Here is a 24,115-nt window from a genome sequence, read left to right as displayed (position 1 = left end):
TATATGTGGCTACAATTTACAATACAAATAAACAAAAGTTAATTTGTAAATATAAATGATGCGTGCAAGCATTTTAATTTTATAAAAAAATTCAAAATTTTTGAGAACTTTTAGCTTTTAATTGTATAAAAAAAATTCAGATTTAACGTAATGTTTTGTTTGATAATACAAATTTTTATCCTTGTTTTAAACAAAAACGTATATAATCCAAAAGCAAGTTCAAAATTTAAAATAACTTTTAGATTTTGAAGATTATGTAAATTTATATATTTAAAATCTTTCTGCATAAATAAAAACTTAAAAAGTAAAGATAAGACGATCTTTACTAAAGATAATACGATCTTTTCTACTTCTAAGTTCCAACTTTTATTTTCCTATTGCTTTGTTTCAACTACGAAAGAATATAGCGAAATTAATGTACAAGATTTGCAACACAAAGTACTAGTCAAATCTTGTGGAACACGACAGTTGACCAACCAAACCACCTTCTTCCCCAAGTTAATCGCCTTCTTCACCAATCTAACCTCCTCGTTCTCTTTTATTCTTCTATAAAACCACGCAATGCAGTTCTGGACCAAAACTCACTACCTCACATACGCCATAACCACCGTACCAATGAAGAGGGAGGGTCGTCAACACGGCTTTGTTCGGAGCTACATCATCTTCCCGACTCCCTTATCTCAACAGAGACGCGTAAAGACGGTAGATTCTGCCTCCGTTGCCGGTTTGTTCACGAAGGTGTCAAGGAAGCCAACAAATCAGTCCAAGTTCACCGGGAAATGTGGTAAGGCACGATGCATCGGTTGTCATATCCATCCAGCTACTAAGTCAAAAGACAAGACCAAGGGCACCATGAAGTTGAGATCAATCGGATCTGATCACGGAATAATTGGTTATCCTTCTGGTACTTCAGCTACCGGCGTATTAGCTTATTTAGCTAGCAATGCATGTTATGATGGTGATGACGATGAATATGATGGTGCAATTGAGGACTGTGACTATGATTACAGATGATCATTGTATGAGTTATTGTGACTTAGGATTGCCTTGGGGAGAAGGAGATGTGGAAGAGTATGGGGATGATGATTGATATCTGGTTGAAGATATTCAACAGTAGTTCAATTCTTCAGTCCATTTGACAAAAATGGGATAATCATATCATATAATGATAATTTTCAGTCCAATTGATCAAAAATGGGATCATCATATCATATATCATGTTTATCTTAAAAGGTATGATTCGTGTACTCGTTTCTAATTTATAAAATAATGGAGTCAAATATTCATCAAAACCTGTTTGATCTACGGTGTAGTTGTATTTTTATATATCATTGTCTTTGATGCTCAATTCGATTATTACTATTTTACTATTTATAAGAACTTAAGAAGATTTAGTAGCGTATATTGTCGGGCTTTTTGTTTCGATAACTTGTAAATGAAAATGTGCAATTTCCATGAAACGAATGAAGTACACAAGTTAAATACAAGAACTATAATGCGCAAGTTTCATGAAACATATATTTTGTGTTTGATTTACCATTGAGCTTTTTTTAGATTATTCAAAAAAACACAATCTAAGAAAGTGATGGATAGCATATTTTCATCCCCTTCTTCATATATCCCTTAATTCTTTTCTTACACTCTCTACGTTAGATTTGTTCTTGTCAAACCAATCTTTCGGGAAGTGGAAACTACATATCGTACCTTATGGGAATCTTGGCTCCCTTAGTGTATGTATTTTCCAAGAAGATTGCATGGTCCAAATCATTTTAACCTGAATGAAAAGGTTTATTAGAGAGTACGGACACATATATGATGTTCCAAATTTCAAACCAAAAATTATATTTTCAAATAAAGATAAACATGCAAATCTTATTCTTAAAAAGTGTAATAAACAACCATTTGTTTAAGTTTGACGATTCATAATCGAAAACCAGAGTAATAATAAGATATTGAAATCAAATAGGTGGAAGTCTTGAAAATGTCCATGGATGCGATGCAATCAAACCATGCTCTTCCTTTTGATGCAATCAAACCATGTTCTTCCTTTTGTTGCCAGAACAACCTGAAAACATTTAAACTTAAACAAGTATTCACAAAGCTTAGTGAATTCTTCAATATATCACATACCCATGTGTATGTTATGATTTCACCATTGTTTTACACTCACATCCATTGCTACAGTCACACTCAGTCTTTCATGTTATGATCTCATTATAGTCTTTCATGCAAATGCTATGACCCCTTCATAGTGTTACATACAAGTCTTATGGCTACACTATAGTCTTTCATACAAATGTTATGGACCTACCATAATCTTTCATATAAGTGTTATGGCCCCACCATAGTCTTTCATACAAAAGGTCACAAAGACAATTTATCATACCATGAAACATAGTGCAGTGATAAAACTTATTTGATGCTAACAACTGCAGACTCACAAACTCAGAGGAATAAACAGCTAACATGAACCACCTATAATCCAATAGATATCCAACCTCAGTATATAGCTCAAACCTATCAAGTTTGACACAAAAGTCAAACCGGTCAAAATTCATCGGTCAAACTCTAAGTCAAAGTCAATGGTTAAAGGTCAGGCACACCATGACCCTTGACTTGACGTGTTGCACATCACAACATGACAATTTGTCAGGAAAACTTCAGAAGAGGTACCATGACCCTTAACCATGTGTGTCGAGCATATTAGCTTAACAACCTTCCTTGTAAGCACTTAACTTGTTAGAGTTTAATGGATTGACACATCATCATTTTACTTGCTATACAACTCTACATTAATTTTCCTACAATGCATTGAACTCAATATAGTTCAATGGAATATATATTTAATAATTAAAAGGTTTCCTTTTCCCATTCAAGAGTTCAATGGCCATTAAATAGACTAGGGTTTGATGAGAGAATGCTCTCTGAAGATGGAGGTTGAGATATAACGAACCCTATGAGTTTGTGCCATTAAATAGGCCCAAATCTTGAGGCTTCTAGGGCTTAGCCTATCAGGCCGAGCACGTTGTGCAACTCATTAATGTCACATCGCAACTCGAGCACACCTCGTCAGCAATGACAACACATTGCGCCTAGAGAAATTCCCAAAACTTAAACAATTAAAGTACATACCAGGAAATCAGATGTTACAACACATTAGTTTCTCACATTCCTCTTGCATGCACTTTCTCAGGAAAGTTAGACACTCGGGCAAATCCATCCCAACAAAGTCAACGTCAATGGATATAAACTTCCTACAATCAGAATACAATAATAGACACCTTACAAAAATCCTTTAAAAGTTGTTTTCAACTTTAAAATATACATGATCCACATTCTCATTATTTTGGATCATTAACATTCTAGTTTAAAAGTTAAAACTACCTATTAGTTTTCCGATTGTATTAAGTATTTAAGGAGATCATGTAGCAAAGCTTCGTGTGCTTACTACTCTAGACGGTCCACAAAAACCTTATACATTTGATGATGTTCTTGTGCATTGTATCTCGAATACCAGTAACATTGGGATTGTCCCTCTAAATAAATGAAATATACAACGTTTTAATGAAGGATTGCACATCTGCTTTTAGTGATCTGGAAAGGAAAATCTTTGCACATGTGTATTGCCTACTTCATCCATATGACCGAATGTCCAATTTTTAGTTTTGTCAAAGTGACAATATTGACACAATTTTGAAAAATTACACCCTTGTAACGTACAAAAAATAAATGAGGGATCATTTAAAACCAAAAGCAATAGATTGTTATCTTATAATGATATTATCCGTTCTGGAAATGTTCTTACCTCGCACAATGACGGAACATATTAAATGATCTATCATAATTTTTAAAAGCATGAAAAAAACTATTCCATTAAAATAAAAAGCTATGATTTTGAATAAGTAGGTATAATACGACAATATAAAACATATGTTAAATAATCTATTCATGACTTCCAAAAACGTGAAAAGACCATTTAGCAAAATGAGTTCAGGGTCTCATGAAAATGCTACTTAATAAGGAACTTGATCAAAGTATAATAAACTACCTGTTTGTATATATATATATATATATATATATATATATATATATATATATATATATATATATATATATATATATATATATATATATATATATATATATATATATATATATATATATATATATATAGAGAGAGAGAGAGAGAGAGAGAGAGAGAGAGAGAGAGAGAGTCAAGATCAAATAAGAAGAAAATTTTTGGTAGGAAGGTAAGAAATTTTTTTATATGCATATTTTCTTAGCAAAAAATAAAATGAATCATTAGATGATTCAAAAGTAAGATGATTCACAAAAAAAATTCCGAAAAAAACACATTCATGATTCATTTTTAGGTAAATCAAGAAAAATTTTTACTTTTATGACAATTTTAGTGAATATAAAAAAAAAATATCATAAAAATGAATCATCGAAATATTTTTGTGGGATTTTTTTTTGGTGAATCACCTTATTATTGATTCATTTGATGATTCATTTGTTTTCTTTCGCCAAAAAAATAATTCGAATAAAAATTTCTTACCTTCTTACGAAAAAAAAATTCTTACCAGATCTATATATATATATATATATATATATATATATATATATATATATATATATATATATATATATATATATATATATATATATATATATATATATATATATATATATTGATTAATCATGTAAAACAATGTATACACCTATCTCGTAAAAATGTGTTATACAAGGTGCATTTTGATATCATTTGTGAGAATTTATACAACATGTTAAATACTTGTGATGCTATCATTTCATTTTCTTTGTGCAAATTATTCGTCAAAAATATGCACTCGAGTGAATTTTGATATACTATAATGGTTCATATAAAAATGTAAAATAACAATAAAAAATTAGATTATACAGTGGGTTGCTATTTGCTTCACATTTCACAAATGTTATGTTAGAAGTAAATTACACGAATGGTCTCTATGGTTTGGGGTAATTTGTACGTTTGGTCCTTAATTTATTTTTTTAATTCGAAAGGTCCCTACTATTTGTTTTTGTTACATACTTGGTCCCTACAGTTTGTTTTTGTTACGTGTTTGGTCCCTATTTTACTTAAAAAGACTATTATTTAATTAGGAAAAAATGATGAGATGGGTAAGGTAAGATGGAGGGGTGGGGTTGGGGGTGTATTGTTTAAATAAATTAAAAAATCATGGACAAAATAATATTTTTAGGTAAGATATGGACCAAAAGCGTAACAAAAACAAACAATAGGGACCTTCCGAGTTAAAAAATTAAGTAAGAGACCGAACGTGCAAATTACCCTAAACCATAAAGACCATTCGGTTAATTTACTCTTATGTTACTAACTTTTGTTGGGACATATAAATCACATAATTTGATATTTTGTACTTATTATACCATAGCAACCACTACGATAGGTATAACTTGATTTGATACTTATGTGTATTCCACACAGGCTAATAATTATAGTAATAAAAATATGTGTAAGTAGCTTTTTTATTAAAATTTCGTATTTTTCGGAATCTTTTTTTATTAAAAAAATGTACAAATTTTGCAACACAAGGTACAAGTTAATCTTGTGGAGCAAGCACAGTTGACCTGCCAAACCACCTTCTTCCCCAAGTTAATTGCCTTCTTCAACAATCTAATCTCCTGTTTCATTCTTCTATAAAATCACGCAAAGCAATTCTGTACCTAACAACTTCTAGCTCTCTTAACGACCGTACCGATGAAGAGAGAGGGTCGTCAACACGGTGTTGTTCGGAGCTACATGATCCTGCCGACTACCTTGTCTCAACGGAAATACGTAAAGACGGTAGACTCCGCCTCCGTCGCCGGTATGTTCACCAAGGTATCAAGGAAGCCAACAAATCAGTCCAAGTTCACCGGGAAATGTGGTAAGGCACGATGCGTCGGTTGTCATATCCATCCGGCTACTAAGTCGAAAGACAAGGCCAAGGGCACCATGAAGTTGAGATCAATCGGATCTGATCCCGGATTAATTGGTTATCCTACTGGTACGTCGGCTACCGGCGTTTTAGCTGACTTATCTAGCGACGCAAGTTATGATGATGGCGATGAATATGATGGCGCAATTGAGGATTGTGACTATGATTACCATGAGGATACTAATTGTAACGTCGAAATTGGGATTGGACTTGCGTCGATTGTAACAGTGGAGCAAATTGGGGGTGAAGATAAAGATGATTGTATGAGTTATTGTGATGTAGGATTGTGTTGGGGAGAAGGAGATGCAGATGAGAATGGAGATGATGGATGGTATTTGGTTGGAGATATTCAGCAGTGATCCAATTTATATGATCAAAACTGGGGTCATCACTTCATCATAATGTTCTTCCTTGTTTATATTCAAAGGTATTATTCCTTTACTGGTTTCTAACTTGTACAATAATGTAATGGAGTCATAAATGTTTAATAAAATTGTTGATGCGTGTGTATTTTGTATTCTGTGAATTATTGTCTTTCGTAATGAATTGATATCACTCCATCTCTAATTTATATCAGATTACAACAAAGATGATCACAAGCTAATGAACAACAAAATTTGATTGGAAGAATAATCATTCCAGATGCTATTGATGATTTATATCAGATTATTTAATTAAAATTATGTAACAGACATGATTATGATTATATAAGCCTAAAGGTTAAAACTATTAATCAGTTAATTAAAATACACTGCAAAAGCAATCATGGAAATTCTTGTTTATTTTCTCTTGAAGTCTAACGTGTGGTCAATCATCATATTTTTACATACTTACTACAAAATGATTTCGTTTTTGTAAAAATAAGTGATTTTAAAATTGATTTAATATACAAAATTAATTCAATGTACAAATTACTTTTCTAACCATTATTTTATGAAATATGAATAACTTCGTTAAAAAAAAATTGCAAAATTCTTTATATTTTAGGAAATTCTTTTGCAAAATAACAATAACTCTTTAGTGGCACCACCAATACACCCATTTTAATAAATTAGATTATCTTGTAGAATTGTTTTTTTGCCGGGTCCGATATTTCATTTATAAATACAAAAATATAATTTATTTGGTATAATTATCCCCCCCCCCCTAATTTTATATTTTAATAATTATCTTCTTTTAAGTCTCAACAACGACAACGACAATAGATCCATGTAATCCCATTGAGATGGGATAGATGTCAACAATCATGTATCACAAGGTATAGAACGACATCTTTACATAGATGACCTCCGACATGAGCCAAAAAACAAGAGCATGTTAATGTTGTTGGAGCTTGAAGAACATAATTACTAAAATACCAAATTAAGGGTTCATCTATATGACACGGTTGTTCTATCCATTGTAAGGCATGACTGTCGACATCTACCTCGCATATTTCATCTCAATGGGATTACAAAGTGTTTGTTATCGTTGCTCTTGTTGGAAGAAGAAAATTACTAAAATGGCAAAATTAGATTTTTTTTTATTTGTTTATATTTTATTTTGGGAGTGTTAAAGTGTCAAATAGTTATATTTTATGTATTCCCGAAATAGATAAAATTCCTTTACCCATATTTGTAGGCCAAATGATCGGTTCTATGTTTTTTTTAAAATATTTTCCTCCCCTTACTCAATGTTTTAAAAACCGGTTTTTTAGTTGAACCGGTATGGTTACCGGTTTCCGGTTCAACTGGTTTAACCGGTTCGACCGCTTAGTAAACCGGTTTCTATAATTTTCATATTTTTTCGTATTTTCATTGACATACATACATACACAAATCAAGAAGTTCATGTCCACAAGTTCAAACATTAAAATACACATAAACACAAGTTGTAGATCAATCTAAATACATTAAAATAACTCATAATCATTACTTTATATCAATTCTTGTGCATTAAAAAGAAAATATAGCCATAGATGAATAAAAACGCATAAAAAAACTTCATAACATTTATCATGTGTTTTTATTCAGAAAAATTTTAATAAATGTGAAAAAACTATCAAAGTTTATTATGCAAAATGTTTCAATTCCATGTGTTTTTATTCAATTTAACCGGTTCAACCGGTTTAATTGAACCGGTTCAACCGGATTTTGTAAAAACCGGCCGGTTCGATCCAGTTCAAAAATAGACATAAAACCGGTGATAGTTGAACCGCTTCCTTCCCCGATTCCTGGTCCAACCGGTTCGACCGGCCGGTTCAAACCGGTTTTTAAAACGCTGCCCTTGCTCTTTACAACTCTTTTTCTAAACGTGCTACTTTTATACTAGAAATTGTCATAGTCAATGGAAACACCATGAATTTCGACCACACTCATCATAACTGAAACAATAGAATATTTCGTCACGTTTACAAGACCCAACAATTGCATTACATATAAGAACATAAACGTCAATCTGGACTATGGATGCCTTAAAACCAGTCCCACAACCAACATAAAAAAAATAGTAAATTATAGTATCATTAAAGCAAAAAAGGTGATTTTGTTTGCACAGGAGACCTTATTTATGGATTTTTCACGACTTAAAGTTTGGAAATCACTACAAATATTCTTCCCAGAAAGGTACCTTAAATGCTATTGTATACATAAAATGATAAAAGGTTAAAGTGCAAGAAAAGACCTTGTTACTTATTACAACAAAAGGGGCTCTGATCCCTTATAAATTACATCTTTCAACTCTTAGAATCTCAAAATCTTTATATAATCTAACAAATTACACATTTTAAGTCATTATCATCTTTCACACCCTTTCAACACCATCAAATTCTTTAGTCTTTACCTATTCCCCAAATTCTCTTTAAACTCACCTCGCGAAGACACACTCCTACTCTTTTTCCCTCTTTTCTTCTGCCTTTTACCTCTAAGTATCACCATCATCACTACCCCAAATCCCAAAACTGAAGACGCCCACAAAAAAATCATCCAAAATCTAAAATCAAGAAATGTCTGACTTGATTCAGAAGGCAACAATGGGTCCACCACCTTTTCAGACCTATTATCACTTCTCTCAAACTTAACCTCATCAACTATCTCCATATCTGGTGGAGGTGGGACCCGGGAACTTATCCTCAGATCACCACATCTCCTCCTTTCATGGTGTGACTGAAGAGCTTCATTCAGTGTCTTCCCGCATTCTATACTTAGCAAGTCACGTTGGTAAGTTTCCTCATTTGTTTGGTCAGCTTCTAAAGTTTCGGGCGGATCAGGAAACTTTGCCCAACAGTTGTTGACCAAGTCAACGTCCCTCCAGTTTGCTTTATCAAAACTCCAGTTCCCAACCCCAAAATCTAATCCATAATGAAAAACCCGATACTTAACACCCGGTTCTGGAGCATACCCAGGGTATATCATAATTTCACGGCTTATAACATGCTGCAACTTCAACTGCACACAAAAAAAAAAAATATTAAATTCCCATTTTAGTATTTATGCACAAATTGTTGATAAAAAACTTACCTCAGCTGCACCAAAGGAATATCCATACATTTCACTAATCCACCCAGTTTCATAAATATCACCGGTTATATTTTTCCCATAATGAGCAGTATCAGCTCTAACTTCCTCTGTTTTATGCAACCATAAAAGAGCAAACTTTCTGAGATCATCTATGTGCATTATGATCACACCACCAACTTTATCACAAGCTTCAGGGTGGCTAGTATGGAGTTTTGCAAGCTCGTTGTCACACCCAATAAGGTAACTAACATTATTTACAAAAAAAATATATATACATCAAATTCAATCCATATTCCATAATACAAATTATTTCAGTAAAGATATTGGTTGTCTTACTCGTAAGGAGTTGAAACTGGTTTGCCTTTTGCTGCTTTAAACTCCCATGGTGTAATTGGTCCTCTCATGATCATATCAGCATCAAGAATTACTATAAATTCTGCATCTGTTTTGACATGGTTAAGCCAATGAAGGACTGCAGCTGGTTTATTAATAGCTGGATACCAATCGCCTGTTAATGGATGTCGGCTCATAGAAGGGACATAATGTGTGGGAGCCAAATCATGACCTTTGTATTTTTTTAAATCTTCTTCTGTACAACTAAGAAGCCGTGTAATATTTCCTGGTTGTCCACTGAGTCCAAAGCTGTGCATCAAACCAACTGTTTGCCAATCAAAATACGTGCTACATTCTGTTGAAAAAAGTGTGTGGATTTTTGTAATTTTTGTAGGTAGATTCGCGGGTTTATCTTCATTAATATGTTCTTGAACATGTGTTTCCATTATCTGGAGACTCTTGGGAGTCAAACCTTTCGGCAGAGTCAACTCAGCAAAGTGTTTGCTTTTCAAGAAACTCAAATATTTTGACCATTTTGGTTTTGGGCACCCGAATGCTGTGTGTTGTATTATCAGACCTTGGTTTAGTGTATTAATACATTCTAAATTCAAGAAAAGCCCCCTCAGTTTGTGTTTATCAGGTTCCATTGCTTTCACCTACATAAACTCTTAACATTAAGTATATATTATATATAGAATTATAGTTACAGTATCAGGTGACCTAAAATAAAGAAATTTATAACAAAAAAAAATTTGTTACCTCTCGGGGGAAAGGAGGTTCAGGGAAGAGGCGTCCACAGTCATATACAATATCATCTTCATGGTGTTCTAATTTACTAAAAGACCAGTTTCCAACAGAAAATGGTAAGCCATAATGCATAAGAATAGGTTCAACGCCCTCACGTGGAATATATCCAGGGTAGATCATTAGATTATCATTAATTTTATGTCGAAGTCCCACCTGATAATTCGAAAAATAGCAACTAAGAATTTTGAAAGTATAAATATATCAATTGATAAATGCAATTACTGAAATGAATTACCTCTGCTGCACCAAATGAGTATCCATACATCTCACTGATCCACCCTTTGCCATAAATATCACCAGTGATATTTGTTGACCAATGGGCAGTGTCTTCTCTCACTTCTTCTGTTTTGGAAAGCCACATTGGTGCTAAAGCTCTCAGATCATCTATATGCATGGCTAAGAGCCCACCAACTTTGTCACATAGTTCTGGGTTCTTTGTGTGCAATTTGGCGAGTATATTGTCGCATCCCACTAAGTAGCTATGCAATTTTTCAAACATTGAAGATCCTTAAGTGAATTTCCATCAAGAATGATTGATATATGGAAATTAAGATTATGAAAATGATTATATACCCGTAATAGGCAGCAACAGGTCTGCCTTTCTCTGCGCCAATCTCCCATGGTAGAATTGGACCTCTGATGATCATATCTGCATCTAGGATAACAACCCAATCAACATTTTGTGCATCTTTACTGTGTTTGAGCCAATGAACAACCCCTGCTGGTTTGTTAATCGCAGGGTACCTGTAGTAAACACACAGATTTAAGATTGTACTCTAACAGGATAAGAAGTGAGAATCTATTGCGGATTTCAACACAAATTTAGTGGTTTAATCAAGCTGAAACACACACAAATGAGCCACAAATTGACCAGGCTATTTCATCGCTTAATATCAAATTAATGATATAGTACATCATGCATCTAACCTAATCAATCAAAAGGATATATACGCAGACAAAATCGCAATAGATTCACGGAGAAAAAACCGTTATTATGGAATTGAATGAAGTTACCAGTCACCAGTTCTAGGGTGTCTACTCATGGAAGGGACTTCAAAGGTGGGAGCCAAGTCCATTCCTCTATAACTCTTTTTCTCCTCATCAGTGCAGCTGAGAAGCCGCGTGATCGGGCCTGGTTGACCGGATTTCCGGAAGCTATGAACGAGCCCCACCGTCTGCCAGTCGAAGTAATTTTGGCATTCAACTGAAAACAATGTGTGGATCCTGTACGGCGCTTCCTGACCCCATCCGATATTGATCAAACACAATACCACCACTAAGGCCAATAACCCTGCCATCATGCAGCAACTCGAAGCGACAATTGAGCTGAGTGAGGTCTCGAAGATCTGGATCGCATGACTTTGTGGGTCAAACGTCGAGTGTTTGTTGTTTTTAAAGAGAGAAAGGGTGGTGATGGAGAACCGCAACTGAGAATGAATTGAAAATTGGGGTTTTAGCCCTTGATTTTCAACTGCCACAACCCCATCGATGTGATATGAACATGGAATGATTATTAAAATGATTTGTGATTGTTACATCTAAGAACGAGTTCGAGTGGCTGACTAGATCAAAAGTCAAAGAGGATAATAGATTCATGAACGTTTGCAGCGTGGATTTGTCTAAGGGAAACCAAAGGACGCACCCGTTTATATAGTGAGCGGACTTTGCACCGTTGATTATACAAGTTCATGTTCATCCGACCGCTAAGGTACAAGTTGATATTTGGTGTTTGAGATTGTTTATATACGTTTATATATTTCAAAATTGTTAACGGTATATTTTAAAGGAAAATCGAGTAAACTAATCATTTTTTTTTTCTTGTGTGTTAAAAAAACCAACTCATTTAAATTATTTTTTGTGAAATAATCATATTCTTCAGAATAGGCCGTTTCGAAAATAATTTCGGACTCGTTTTCTAGTGGGCTGGCCAATTATATTTCCTTCGGAATGGGTTGTTCCGGAAACAATTATGGAGTACACTTACGTATTTCAGAATATATTATGAAAAAAAAAAATTAGACCTCGACTTCATTCTGGATCCCACTTCGACTTTCCACTTCCGATCTCTGACACACGATTTCACTTCCGATTATGATCTCTGAAATGGAAGACGGTCACTATGACCCGGTTGTTTTACGGGTAAGTTCTTTATGCCAACTTAAGATTTATGTTTATATTTATATCATCCAGAATGAACTGAAAATATTCCAGAGTTACAATAGAAGATGTCAGCACTTTAGGACGAATCCATACCTAGTTTAGTTGTTTGTAGAATGTGATTATTCACCAAAGTATTGTTCCGAAACAAAACATTGAATTCCGGAATTCGAAGAACACCTCCGGAATGAACTGAAAACGTTCCGGAGTTGCAATATAAGATGTAATTGTTTTATGACCAACCCCAAAGTAGTTTAGTTGTTTATGTAATGTAGTATACATCGAAATCTAGCGTTCCAGAACATAAAATTGCATTATGTAACGCTCCGGAATGCGATGAACTAGTTCAGAACTCGAAGAATAGGTCTGGAACACTAAAAACTAGTCTGGAATATTAGTCAGTTTTCGTTCCGGAGTAGGTTTGTAACATTTTTTTATCGCAGCACGACAAAGTTTTGATGCATCCATTACACTGTCTTGTAAACCCAAAATCGGCGGGGAAATTCTTACGACGATTAAAGACAGACCGACATGCGAGACCATGTTTCGGAATTCATGTTTTGGAAGGTGGTTAGAAATTCCTAATGTAAATGTGGATCCTTTGCTTCTACATTATGTTTTTTTTGCCACGAAGTTATCATAGACCCCCGAGCGAAGTAGAGGAAATGGTTTTTTGAGATTGGGGGTTACGAGTTGTCTTTTGGGAAGAGATAATTATGTCTTGTCATCGGCTTCCACTTTGGAGATTATTTTCCTATGTCCGGTTCACGTGCCACCTTCCGTTCCCGTGTGTTTCCAATGGTCGCAAGGAATGTCTCTGTTAAATTAGACGATTTGAAGAATGTGTTTGAGTATTCGCTTAATGACTTATCGGATGAGGATGTGTTCCGTGTATGTCTCTTATATCTGTTAGAGAATGGGTTCAATGGGCGGTTGGCTAAACAACCTATTTTAGATGAGTATTTTGCTTTGGTATCTGACTTTGATGAATTCAACAGATATCATGTCGTTGATTTATTACAAATTATAATTAAGGGTAATATTACTAATATTTTTTTAGAAATTTAATTGGAATTTTTTTTATGTCGAAGATATCCATGGGGGAGGATAATTTATGATCAATTGTACTAACAACTAATTACTATATTCAATAAGGTTGACATGCATATACATTCGGTCGAACCGAAAGAGAAACAACCTCAAAAAATGACCTACACCCTGAACATCTTTTTATACGCTTTTAAGGTAAGTACATGATTAACAATTTATTATTCTTTTGTTTACTAACATTCTAATAAATGATTTTTTTTCAGATATGGATTCTTGATATTTTTTCTGAGAGCAGTTTGTTTGGTACCCAACAAAAGAATGTGATCCCTCAGGCTGTTTCACGGTTGAAACCGAGGCCTTTACAAAAGACTCAATTCAACCAGTTTATAAAAATCGACGACATATGGTTACTTATATATTTTATGGATACTGATTCTGGATCCAAGGCCTCTCCTCCAAGATTAGAAACTTCAAGATCTTCTAACGCCTTCACAATGCACAAAATGGACACCAAACTTCCTTCCAAGGCTCAAATGCTTGACAATGGAGGCTACAACTCGATTTAGGGTTTTGATAACAATGGAGGATGATAAGGAGGCCAACTAAAGGAACTTAATGTCTTTAAATAGGGTGCAACACCCTAGAAATTAGGGTTTCCTTCTCAGCCACCAACTCACCGAGTTGAGGCATCTCAACTTGTCGTGTTAGTTCATTAAACCCTCGTGATTCTTCCATCTTGAACACGTCAAGTTGGTCCCTCTAACTCGCCGAGTTCACCTGAAATGGATTTATTCTTAACAATTTCTCTTCAAGATTTTGGGTGTTACAATAAGCCTTTGCATGGCTAAATGGAGCTCAAAATCAAGCCTTAGCCCCATAGCATTCACTAATGACCAAAAACCCTTGCATGGGTGAATGAGGATAGCCAAGATCCCATTTTTATGACTCCTTAACCTCAAAATCAACAAGAAATGACAACCATAATGTCTGGAGTAGCTCATATTCATATGACTCAAAATTATGGGACAAAAGAACATGAAAATCAAGAATCTAATGAGATCTAACACATGGACCAACAAAATTCAAGCTTTATACCTTCTAGAGTTAAGAAATGTAATGTAGGCTATGGATCTACAAGCTTAAGCTTCAACAATCTACAAGCTTGGACTTCTTTTTCTTCAAAATGCACCAAAAACACACAAAAGGCTCAAGTTTTGCTTCATAGGATTAGGGTTTCGAGTTAGATGCTCAAGAGGGTGGATGTTGATGATAAGAAGGGTCTGGTGTTAAGGTCCTTATATAGGGCTCAAAACCACGAAAATTAAGGTTTGCACCTTACGCTACGCCCTGTGTAGCCTAGGTTACGCCTCGCATATGGCATAAAACTCCCACATGGGCTTAATGAATTATGCCCCGCGTAATTGGCTATCTGCGCCCCGCATAGAGCCATAATTCCAAAATAATAAGCTTAAATAATATAAGGAAATGTACTTGAGAAACGAGCATTACAATTAAGAGTTTAATGCATTAAGCTGACCAAAACAGGTCCCACGACGTGGAGGGTTGGCCACCACGACGTGGCGATAAGAAGTCTTCACGAATGTTTTGTCATGAGGTCACCGTGGCGTGGCAAATGCTTGGCCACGATGTGGTGGGCGGCTGATGGACTTTAGACCGTTGTCCGTTGACTTTTTGACCAAGTTGACTTTTAGCTAACTTGAGGGTTTTAGGGCTATAGATTGAGGAATGATCCTTGTTTGTTGTATAAACACAAAAGGAGCCGTTAAGCCCTTTTCTCCTCTTGGCACAAATATGTCGTTTCTTATCTTTTTTGGCATGTCACCGTCAGGGGATGGTGTATGCCATCATTGTTGAGAATATGTTGACCGATTCCCTCCGGTCTTATGGATAGTAAAAAGCATTTATATATTTCTCAAACAGTTTTAAACAGTTTTTAAAGTTTGTTGGCTTTTTAAAAAGAAAATTAAATGTACTCTTTTTAAAATTATCCAAAATATCCAAATTATCCAAAATATCCTAAAATGTTATTGAAAAAATAAAAATAGACACTTATCATAATTAAATGGATAAAAATATAAATAAAAGAAAAAAATAAAAAGATATTTGAATTTTCTTTTGAAAAACCAATAAATCAATTGGTACTTTTCAAAAAGAATCCAAATACACCCTATTTCATCTTCATGTGCCTAAGAACTTGAAGTGCCTCTTTTGGATTTTTCTTGCGTCGAAATTTGTGATATACATACATATTAACAAATTATGAATTGAAAAATAGAACTATACACGGCCCATCAGATCATATAGTCAAATTATCAATTAAGAAAAGCGAACTGTATTTACTACTGAAAAAGAGGAAATCCATTTTGCTTCTGGCTTTGGAATCTATTTTGCTAACAGTATCAAATTCCATACCATATATGCTTTTGGTTTCATCGAGAAGATGATTTAGGTTGAAGATGCTTAGGGTTTCATCAAGATGAAGATCATTTATTAATTCAAATACTGACAAGTAATTAGTAAAATTAAAATAAATGTTAGGTGGACATCTCTGTAATCTCAAACACTTTCTCCAATACAGGGAGTTTAAATAGATACAAACATGCCATGCCAAATTTTGCATATACAAACTATTTGGTTACATGCTAACCTTCTAGGCCTCTAATAATCAAAATATAAAATACCCATGTTGCCACCTTTTGATCAAGATAGAACAAAAGTAAAACGTAATTATACGACATCACCATCTCTTTCTGTCTCTTGATCATCTTCTTGATTAGTCGTTTTCGTTCTAAAAGATCTTTGGTTACTAAACATCCGACCAAACGTACTTTCCGATCCAGATCCCGATGCCGATCGACGCCCCTTGCCATTTTTCCGATCAAGTTCTTCCAATATCGCCCTTATGCTGTTCTCAAAACGTCTCCTATATGTTGGGTACCTTGATATCGACTTTGTGATTCCTTGAAGTCTTCCACACAAAATTTACATTTATAAGGACAAAATAAATGAACAGAAAAACACATTAAAAAAACAATGTTATTACCTTCGGGCCAATGCATCAAGTTCAGCCCTCCTGAGCTCGGACTCCGGTGGTGGACCAATGTCTGAGTTTTTCAACTTCTCAGCATCACCACTCAATAGAACTAGTTTCCCCAAGTAATCCTCTTCCAATTCCTCCAGATTTTGAGCTTTGATCTGGTCTTTGATGACCAAAAGAGGATTCAAAAACCAATCATAGAACGTATCTTTTGGCCTATTTGCACTAGTAATCTCCGTCACATTGTCCTCTAGATTACAAAAATGAAAGAACATGATCTTTGTTATAAGAAAGTAAAATGAGATTGATTACGGGACGTAGAAAACAAGACAGAACAGAACAGGTTGTACTGTATTTACCTATTAATATACCAGTACAATTGGCTTTTGCAGACCGTAGAAGTGCTTGGAAGAGACAATAAGCCGGGAGACCGACACTAATCACTCTTCCACTAGCCTTGCCGGATTTTGCATCATCAATTTCTTTAACTGTTATTAATCCTTCCAAAACCATAATTTCACCTTGTCGACGACATTCTTGAAATAAGCTATCAAGCAACTATTCGGATTAACATTAGCAAACTATATTAGTATATAATTATAATCCATAAACCAAATGGTTTAAGTAAAGTAACTAACCACCAATGGCTTCAACTCAATCATGGGTGTCGCGAATGAACTAGTCCGAGATGGTGGGTTTTTGAAGGAAGCCGGCCTTGAGAAAGATGGCGTTCTTGAACCAGGTTGCAAACCACCATTACGTCTGTACATAGGTCTGTTTGTACCAAAAATGTTAAAAATTGGTAAAGTAAAGATAATTGGAGGGTAAAAAAATGTTACTTTGGAAAGCAAGATCCTTCAGGCATGTCGAGAATATCATTGCTGTATTCATCATAGATCGATAATGCAGCTACCACATAACAAAGCCCCAGATAGAAAGATGACTCCTGGAAGGATTTATAAAGTTTGGTTGACTTTAAAAGTCAAATTGTAAAATATATGAATATGTGAGATATCAGATATTAATTAACCTGATAGGCAACGACGGCTGCATAAAAGCCAAGTAAGATGCTAGCCACCATGGATCCTAACAAAGCTCCGGCGACTGCAAAAGGCCACAATAAGATAGCGAGACCTGCAAATGGCACACATATGCTCTCCAAAAAGGGCCCTTCTCGACCGATACAGTCGTGAAATAAACGATGCCACCCTTTTACCAACATGTATGGGCTTTTTAGCGCCGCCATAACTGTGATCACCGGAAAATCAACTGCAAACCCTAGAACCCCGACCAAAATTGCTACAGGAACGTAAGCCACCCTGCAATATCCCCCACAAATTGAGTTAAACAACTCGAAATCAAACATAAAAATGATTACTTTTCATGAAATGTATCAAACCTGATCTCAATTCTACCATCGGGAGGGTCTTGTTTCCGGAGATCATCCATCACTGAGAAGTAGGAATACAGACATACATCCGATAAGTCCCTAACGAAAGTTAAACTCCATTTGATAGTATCCCATGTTCCATCCTGAGAGAAAAACGCTGAAATCAACTGAAAAGAAAGAGAAACGACACAGTTTGAAGCAATTTGGTTTAGTGTTTACTTACGATGACACAATGGCGAAACTTATCGGTTTTTCCTTCACTGACGGCTTTAAAAGTGCCAAAAACAGGTCCAAGAAAACCGTACGCTAAGCCACCAAGAATGCTACCCACAACAACGCAAACAGGCCATAAAGCCAAGGGTAGTGCAACCAGTATACAGACCAAAAGCTTCATCACTGGACCTAATCGTTTAGCACTGTAGTAAGGCAGAAAATAATACACAAGATTATTGCACTTTTTAGTTTTTACATACAAAATGGGGAAAAAAGCAAACTTAAATAGGAAAACGAAAAGAACCTTAAAATGCAAAAATAAGCCCAGACAGCATGCGCTGGCCAGAGTCCGAGAACAATCACGGAATTTCCAGTTGTCATAAGAACACAAACTATCGGGGCAACAATGGCGCCTGAAATCAAATACACCCATTTGAATCGCAGGTTAATTCGTGAGAATTTTAAATAGAGAATACTCAAATATGATGAAAAAGGGGCGACCTTTGAGAAAGCCAACAAGCAGAAGGCCAATGAAGTAAGGCAAGAAACAGATGAAGTTCCACAGATGCAACAAAAGCCCTCTCGGAGGTTCCATTATAGCTTTCTGTATCTTTTTCTTCCTTCCTCTTCACGAACTTCGGATCTCAAGAAAACCCAACAGAAACTGGTCGGAATCTTGAAGATTACTGGCGTTGTAATGTGAATTCAATGATTATAAGTGTACATGGGTTGTTGTTCTCTTTGATTGGTAAAGTTTTTGAACTTTAACTAAGAATCGCCAGCGACATAAGCGATATTTTAGCGAGAGAGGGTATTACACAACGAGCAGTTGAGTAACCGTCGAGTGTCTAGACTCTAGATTTATCAACGGACATGCGCTAAAATTTCTAGTACAGTTTCTTAACTGATTCGTTTGTTTTATAATTGATCACTTTTTAAGTCACTAATTATATTTAGAGAAATTAAATATATTTTTATTTTTTTTTAATTATCTTTAAAATGATAATAAATATCTAAAAATTTAATTAATTTTATATATATTATAGTTTGAATAAGAAGAGAAGAAAAGATAGGATGATATTTAATATTTATTACTAATTATGTAATAAAATAGATTCATTATCGGTATTTATGGTTACGTTTTTTGATTTATTATATTGTATTAACTTAATACAACTGATTTTATAAATTGATAAAATAGATTCATTGTTATAATATAGCTATGTCATAGAAAAGTATTGTATCTATATGTCGACAAGACAGCCACTTCAAAAATAGCAATTTAATAATATAATAATACTTTTTGTATTAAGTTGTCACTCAATCTAGTAAAATGATATCTTAAATCGTACTCCAAGAAAATGCGGTTTATGAAAATGTCATCATCATAATTTCACAAGTCTTAACTAACAAACTTAAATAAGAGAAAAAGAATTAAATATGAAAAAACTTTAGTACGTAAAGAAATTAATCTCTTTTCCTACAAACAATCTTAAACATCGTGGAATATTTAAAGCTATTTTATGTGAATTTATATTAAAGAGATTCCAAAAAGCAAACGAGATATTTATTAATGAATCCCTAGTCATTTACAATGTCCACGTATTCTTGATTTACGTCCGTCCTTATCTTACTTTCCGGTGCCGGTGCCGGTGGCCGAGCACCCAACAAACTCAAATCAATACTCGCACCACCGTCAACTGCCGCCTCAACCACCGTGTCATAAGCTTTCGTCGACAAACTCAACCCCTTCCTCCGACCCTTCAAATACATATCATACGCCACCTTCGGTTTCCCATCTTTTACAAGTGCCTGAATCAACATTTCATATGAAACCTCATTAGCTTCAATTTTCTCCACCTCCATACGCTGAAACCATTCATACGCCGGACCACCGTAGTTATTACGAGCACACGCACTGATAATCGCATTGAAAGTAACCACCGTTACCTCCACCCCAGAAACCGGCATCTCACGGATTATCGATTCAACTATATTAAATTTCCCTTGTGCAGCATAAATCGAAGCCATGATCGTATACGCATATGAATTCGGCTCTACCCCCATTTTAATCAAATGTTTCCAAACCCTAACTGCTTCATCATACAATTTACCCTTTTCAAGAGCACTAAGAAGTGCCCCATATGATATAATCGTGGGCTTTTCACCGTTTTCGATCATTCTTGTAAAGATTTGAATAGCAGCCGAAGCTTCGGATGCTTTCGAACAAGCAATTAGAACCGAATTCCACTCTTTACTCCCTGGTTTTAGTCCTTTTTCTTGCATTTTGTTCAGTAATCCAACACCCCATCTCCAAATCCCCTTCCTCCGGGCAGCAGTCAGCAAGAAATTGAAATGGGAAACGATGAGTTCATACGACATGTTGTTTGGTTTTGGTCCTTTATCTAGCAAATCTTCGTAGATTTCAAGAGCTGCCCACCATTTCTTAGCTTTACCAAGTAACCAAATCACATGGTTGCAAACCGATAAGCTTATTTCTGAATCACTCTCTCGTATCCTTTTGTACAATTCTTTCGCAACAATGTAATGATCTTCACGGGTACATGCCCATATGAGCTTTTCATGTTCAGACCTTCCCGTTTTTAGACCGACCTGATCCATAACAGTTAGAAGTTTCAACACTTTGCTGGTGGAATTCTCGATCTGTACTAGCCATCTTCGCATGATTTGGTAGCTGATTCGTATCACAAAATCTTCTAGCTTCACAGCCTCAAGATCCCAATCTATATTCTTATCGTTCTTTCCTATCTCACCATTCTGATACCTGTTTCTGAAATCGACATAAAAATCCAGAGCTCCAAACCCGTCTTCCATTCTTCTGTAAGCCAACAACGCTGTGGAATATGAAGCTGGTGAAGGAGACAAACCCTTTGTTTGTATCTCTTTAAAAAGCTCGAGAGCTTTCATTTCGTGGCCTTGAGCCAAGTGAATCCCCATTAACGTGTTGTAAGTCACGATATTGGGAGATATACCCTCGAGGGTCATATCGGTCATGATTTTTTCTACTTGATCGAATCCGTCTGCTTGTTTCAAGGCGCCCAAAAGGCTGTTGTAGATGAAGAGGTTAGGACCGGGAAAGGATTTGGAAGCATGTTTCCTGAGCTTTAGCCACTCAACAAGAGCAATGGCGGAATTCACCCTTTTATCTTTGCCAAATCCTCGAATCATTGTAGAGTAAACTTGAAGAGGAAGATCACCTTTGTCCCCGAGCACTGTTTCTACATCTGCTGCGGTTTTTGCAGCTCGTAAGCTCCATGCTAATGCACGAGTATCGACCCTTTTGCCCTTGTTTTCAACCAATAATTTCTGATCTTCTGGTTTGTTTTCACCATCTGAATTTGAATCTGTTTTACCCACAGCTATTTGTTCTTCAAATGCTAAAGCCAAGGGGACAACTGAAGAACAAATCGAATGCTTCTTTGGTCTCCAAAGCACATAAAGATCAACTCTCGAGCATCTGCAAGGAAATCCATATCCCAAATCATCACTGGTCTCCCTATAATTAAACCCACTTCTAACACCCCTGAAAAAACTAGGGTTTCTACCTTTTCTCCTCCCAGAATGAGGGGGCGATTCACGATTCAAGAAACCATCAGCGTTTGATGGGCATACACTCAGAGCTTGCATCGTTTTTACAAATTTGAAGCTTGAAATTTTGGGATTGAGATGGAAAGCATGGTTTACAGGATACGAATGAAGTTAGATAGGTTCGATCAAAAGAAAAAGATAAAGAAGATGGTAATATCGGCGATTTGGTAATTGGAAGATTATCTATGATGCAATAAGATTATTGGGGTGTAGTTTACTGGTTTAGTTGCAGGGTGTTTGCTGGGCATTTCACAGCCTTTCATTCAATCAGACAACAGGCAGAATACATGAATATCACAATTTGAAATAAAACTTTTTTTATAAAATAATCTCCTCAGTCCTCACCAGAGTAAATAAAAGGTTTTCAAAAAATAAATAGTAAACCGTTAAGGGGCCTGTGTTAGCCCACTTCAAGACACACGGCCAGGCCGGTCTTGTTAACCCACATAAAAAGTTGATCACGAAAAATTAGTAATATACTAATATTTTGAGTGTCAGAGATGTTTTTATATAAACCCACATAAAAAGTTGATCACGAAAATTTAGTAATATACTATTGTAAAAATAATTAACTATCAACTAAAAAAGTAGACACTATAAACTTAATTTAACATCATAACTATTTTGTTTTGTTGTAATATTTTTGGTTTAAAGTTACTTCATCTTAACATAATTTCCCTTAATTATAATGTTGTGAATACAACTTTTTACTTTTTAGAACAGTTAAATTTATAAATAATTTCCCTTAATTATAATGTTGTAAATAATATAACTTTTACTTTTCAGAGCAGTTAAATTGAGAGCACCTTTAACTGTAGTTTTTTAGTGGTCAAATATTAATAATCAATTAAAAAAATAGTTTTCATTATTGGAGTGTTGCTTTTATCCAATAATACAAAATCTTTTTATTCTAGAAAATGTTTTTTTAGGTTTATATTTTGTACCATTAATCATTTTTGTTGAATAATGTTTCATTTTAATATTTATAATTATTTAGGGAGAATGACTTAGGGATGTATGATATGCTTCTTATAATGTAACATCCAAAATTTCAGGTGTTATTAATTCAGATTTTGTTTTATAAGTTTCATTGGTCACGACGTGGGGATAGGCGTCCTCACAATGCGGCCTGGCCAAGAAAGATCGCTGATGAATTTTGGTGTCTCACGACGTGACATCTTGTCTGTCACGTCGTGGCACCCGTCCGAGGGCAAAACCCTAATTTTTCGGGTTTTAGGCTTTATATAAAAAAATGTGAGTTATGATTTGCTCACCCTCAGCCTGTAACACCTTCCTTTCAAACCCTAATCAAATCTAGTCTCCATTGTTGAGTTTTTGAAGAATTTTGTGGTGTTCTTGGTATCTTGAAGGAGAATGAAGCTTATTTGGTGCATTGTTTCATCTAGCCATCCTCATTAGCAGCAACTAACATATTTTTTGGACCTTTGTAAGTGTTCAAGATTCAAACTTTAGGTTACATGCTCTTAGATCTTGGTTCCATGTCCCGTATTCTTCATGATGTGAGAGTTTGGAAGAAGGGATTCCATAATGTTCGCAACTTCATGGATCCTTGAGGTCCTTTTAGTGTTATATGGTCCAAATCTATGGTTCCTTGGGGTATTTGGTCTCATACTCAAGTTTGAGCTCTCTTCTTCCTTGATTTTGACCTAATTTGGAAGGGACATACATTGGACATACATGTCCATAAATCACTAACTTTTATGGTGTTTTAGGAGTAGGATACCCTTCTGTAAGTTATAGACTTGAGACTTTAAGGGTTAAGTGCTTAATGGTTCACTTCATACCTTAAGTTGCCAATGGGATGTCTTAATGGATAAAGTTGGAAAATTTATCCATCAAGACCTTGGAAGAATCAAATCTAAGCTTTAGAGCTCATGAATCGAATGAAAAGCTGCTTAATCCATTAAGCTATTGTAACACCCGGTTCCTGGTACGTATTTAAATTCAAGTAAGTTCATGTTTTGCTATGAGACTCGGCGACTTGGAGGCCCAACTCGTCGAG

At 35.1% G+C, this 24,115-nt stretch overlaps 5 protein-coding genes across 5 annotated transcripts; 2 read left to right on the top strand and 3 right to left on the bottom strand.

The window, feature by feature from the left end:
- Positions 1-541: 541 nt before the first annotated feature.
- On the top strand, positions 542-1,348 carry LOC111889604 (uncharacterized). The gene has a single exon (XM_023885752.3). It carries the CDS (start codon positions 562-564, stop codon positions 1,012-1,014), a length of 453 nt encoding a protein of 150 aa, XP_023741520.1. The 5' UTR covers positions 542-561; the 3' UTR covers positions 1,015-1,348.
- A 4,315-nt stretch (positions 1,349-5,663) lies between these two features.
- On the top strand, positions 5,664-6,504 carry LOC111889380 (uncharacterized). The gene has a single exon (XM_023885525.3). The coding sequence runs from the start codon at positions 5,759-5,761 to the stop codon at positions 6,335-6,337; it is 579 nt and encodes a 192-aa protein (XP_023741293.1). The 5' UTR covers positions 5,664-5,758; the 3' UTR covers positions 6,338-6,504.
- A 2,063-nt stretch (positions 6,505-8,567) lies between these two features.
- LOC111889390 (peptidyl serine alpha-galactosyltransferase) lies at positions 8,568-12,241 on the bottom strand. Its single transcript, XM_023885538.3, has 7 exons — positions 11,630-12,241; positions 11,189-11,359; positions 10,851-11,094; positions 10,568-10,768; positions 9,812-10,464; positions 9,476-9,719; positions 8,568-9,403 (listed from the first exon to the last, which is right to left on the bottom strand). The coding sequence occupies exons 1-7, from the start codon at positions 11,914-11,916 to the stop codon at positions 8,795-8,797; spliced, it is 2,409 nt and encodes an 802-aa protein (XP_023741306.1). The 5' UTR covers positions 11,917-12,241; the 3' UTR covers positions 8,568-8,794.
- A 4,068-nt stretch (positions 12,242-16,309) lies between these two features.
- On the bottom strand, positions 16,310-19,350 carry LOC111889399 (uncharacterized membrane protein At3g27390). Its single transcript, XM_023885545.3, has 10 exons — positions 18,985-19,350; positions 18,788-18,896; positions 18,494-18,686; positions 18,280-18,413; positions 17,911-18,199; positions 17,720-17,826; positions 17,519-17,654; positions 17,240-17,438; positions 16,887-17,130; positions 16,310-16,811 (listed from the first exon to the last, which is right to left on the bottom strand). The coding sequence occupies exons 1-10, from the start codon at positions 19,076-19,078 to the stop codon at positions 16,571-16,573; spliced, it is 1,746 nt and encodes a 581-aa protein (XP_023741313.1). The 5' UTR covers positions 19,079-19,350; the 3' UTR covers positions 16,310-16,570.
- Positions 19,351-20,028: 678 nt separating this feature from the next.
- On the bottom strand, positions 20,029-22,410 carry LOC111889403 (protein LOW PHOTOSYNTHETIC EFFICIENCY 1, chloroplastic). Its single transcript, XM_023885552.2, has one exon. It carries the CDS (start codon positions 22,129-22,131, stop codon positions 20,065-20,067), a length of 2,067 nt encoding a protein of 688 aa, XP_023741320.1. The 5' UTR covers positions 22,132-22,410; the 3' UTR covers positions 20,029-20,064.
- Positions 22,411-24,115: the final 1,705 nt, after the last annotated feature.

Source organism: Lactuca sativa, chromosome 2, assembly GCF_002870075.4.
Source record: "Lactuca sativa cultivar Salinas chromosome 2, Lsat_Salinas_v11, whole genome shotgun sequence".
NCBI lineage: Eukaryota > Viridiplantae > Streptophyta > Magnoliopsida > Asterales > Asteraceae > Lactuca > Lactuca sativa.
This window is presented reverse-complemented; position numbering and strand designations above follow the sequence as displayed.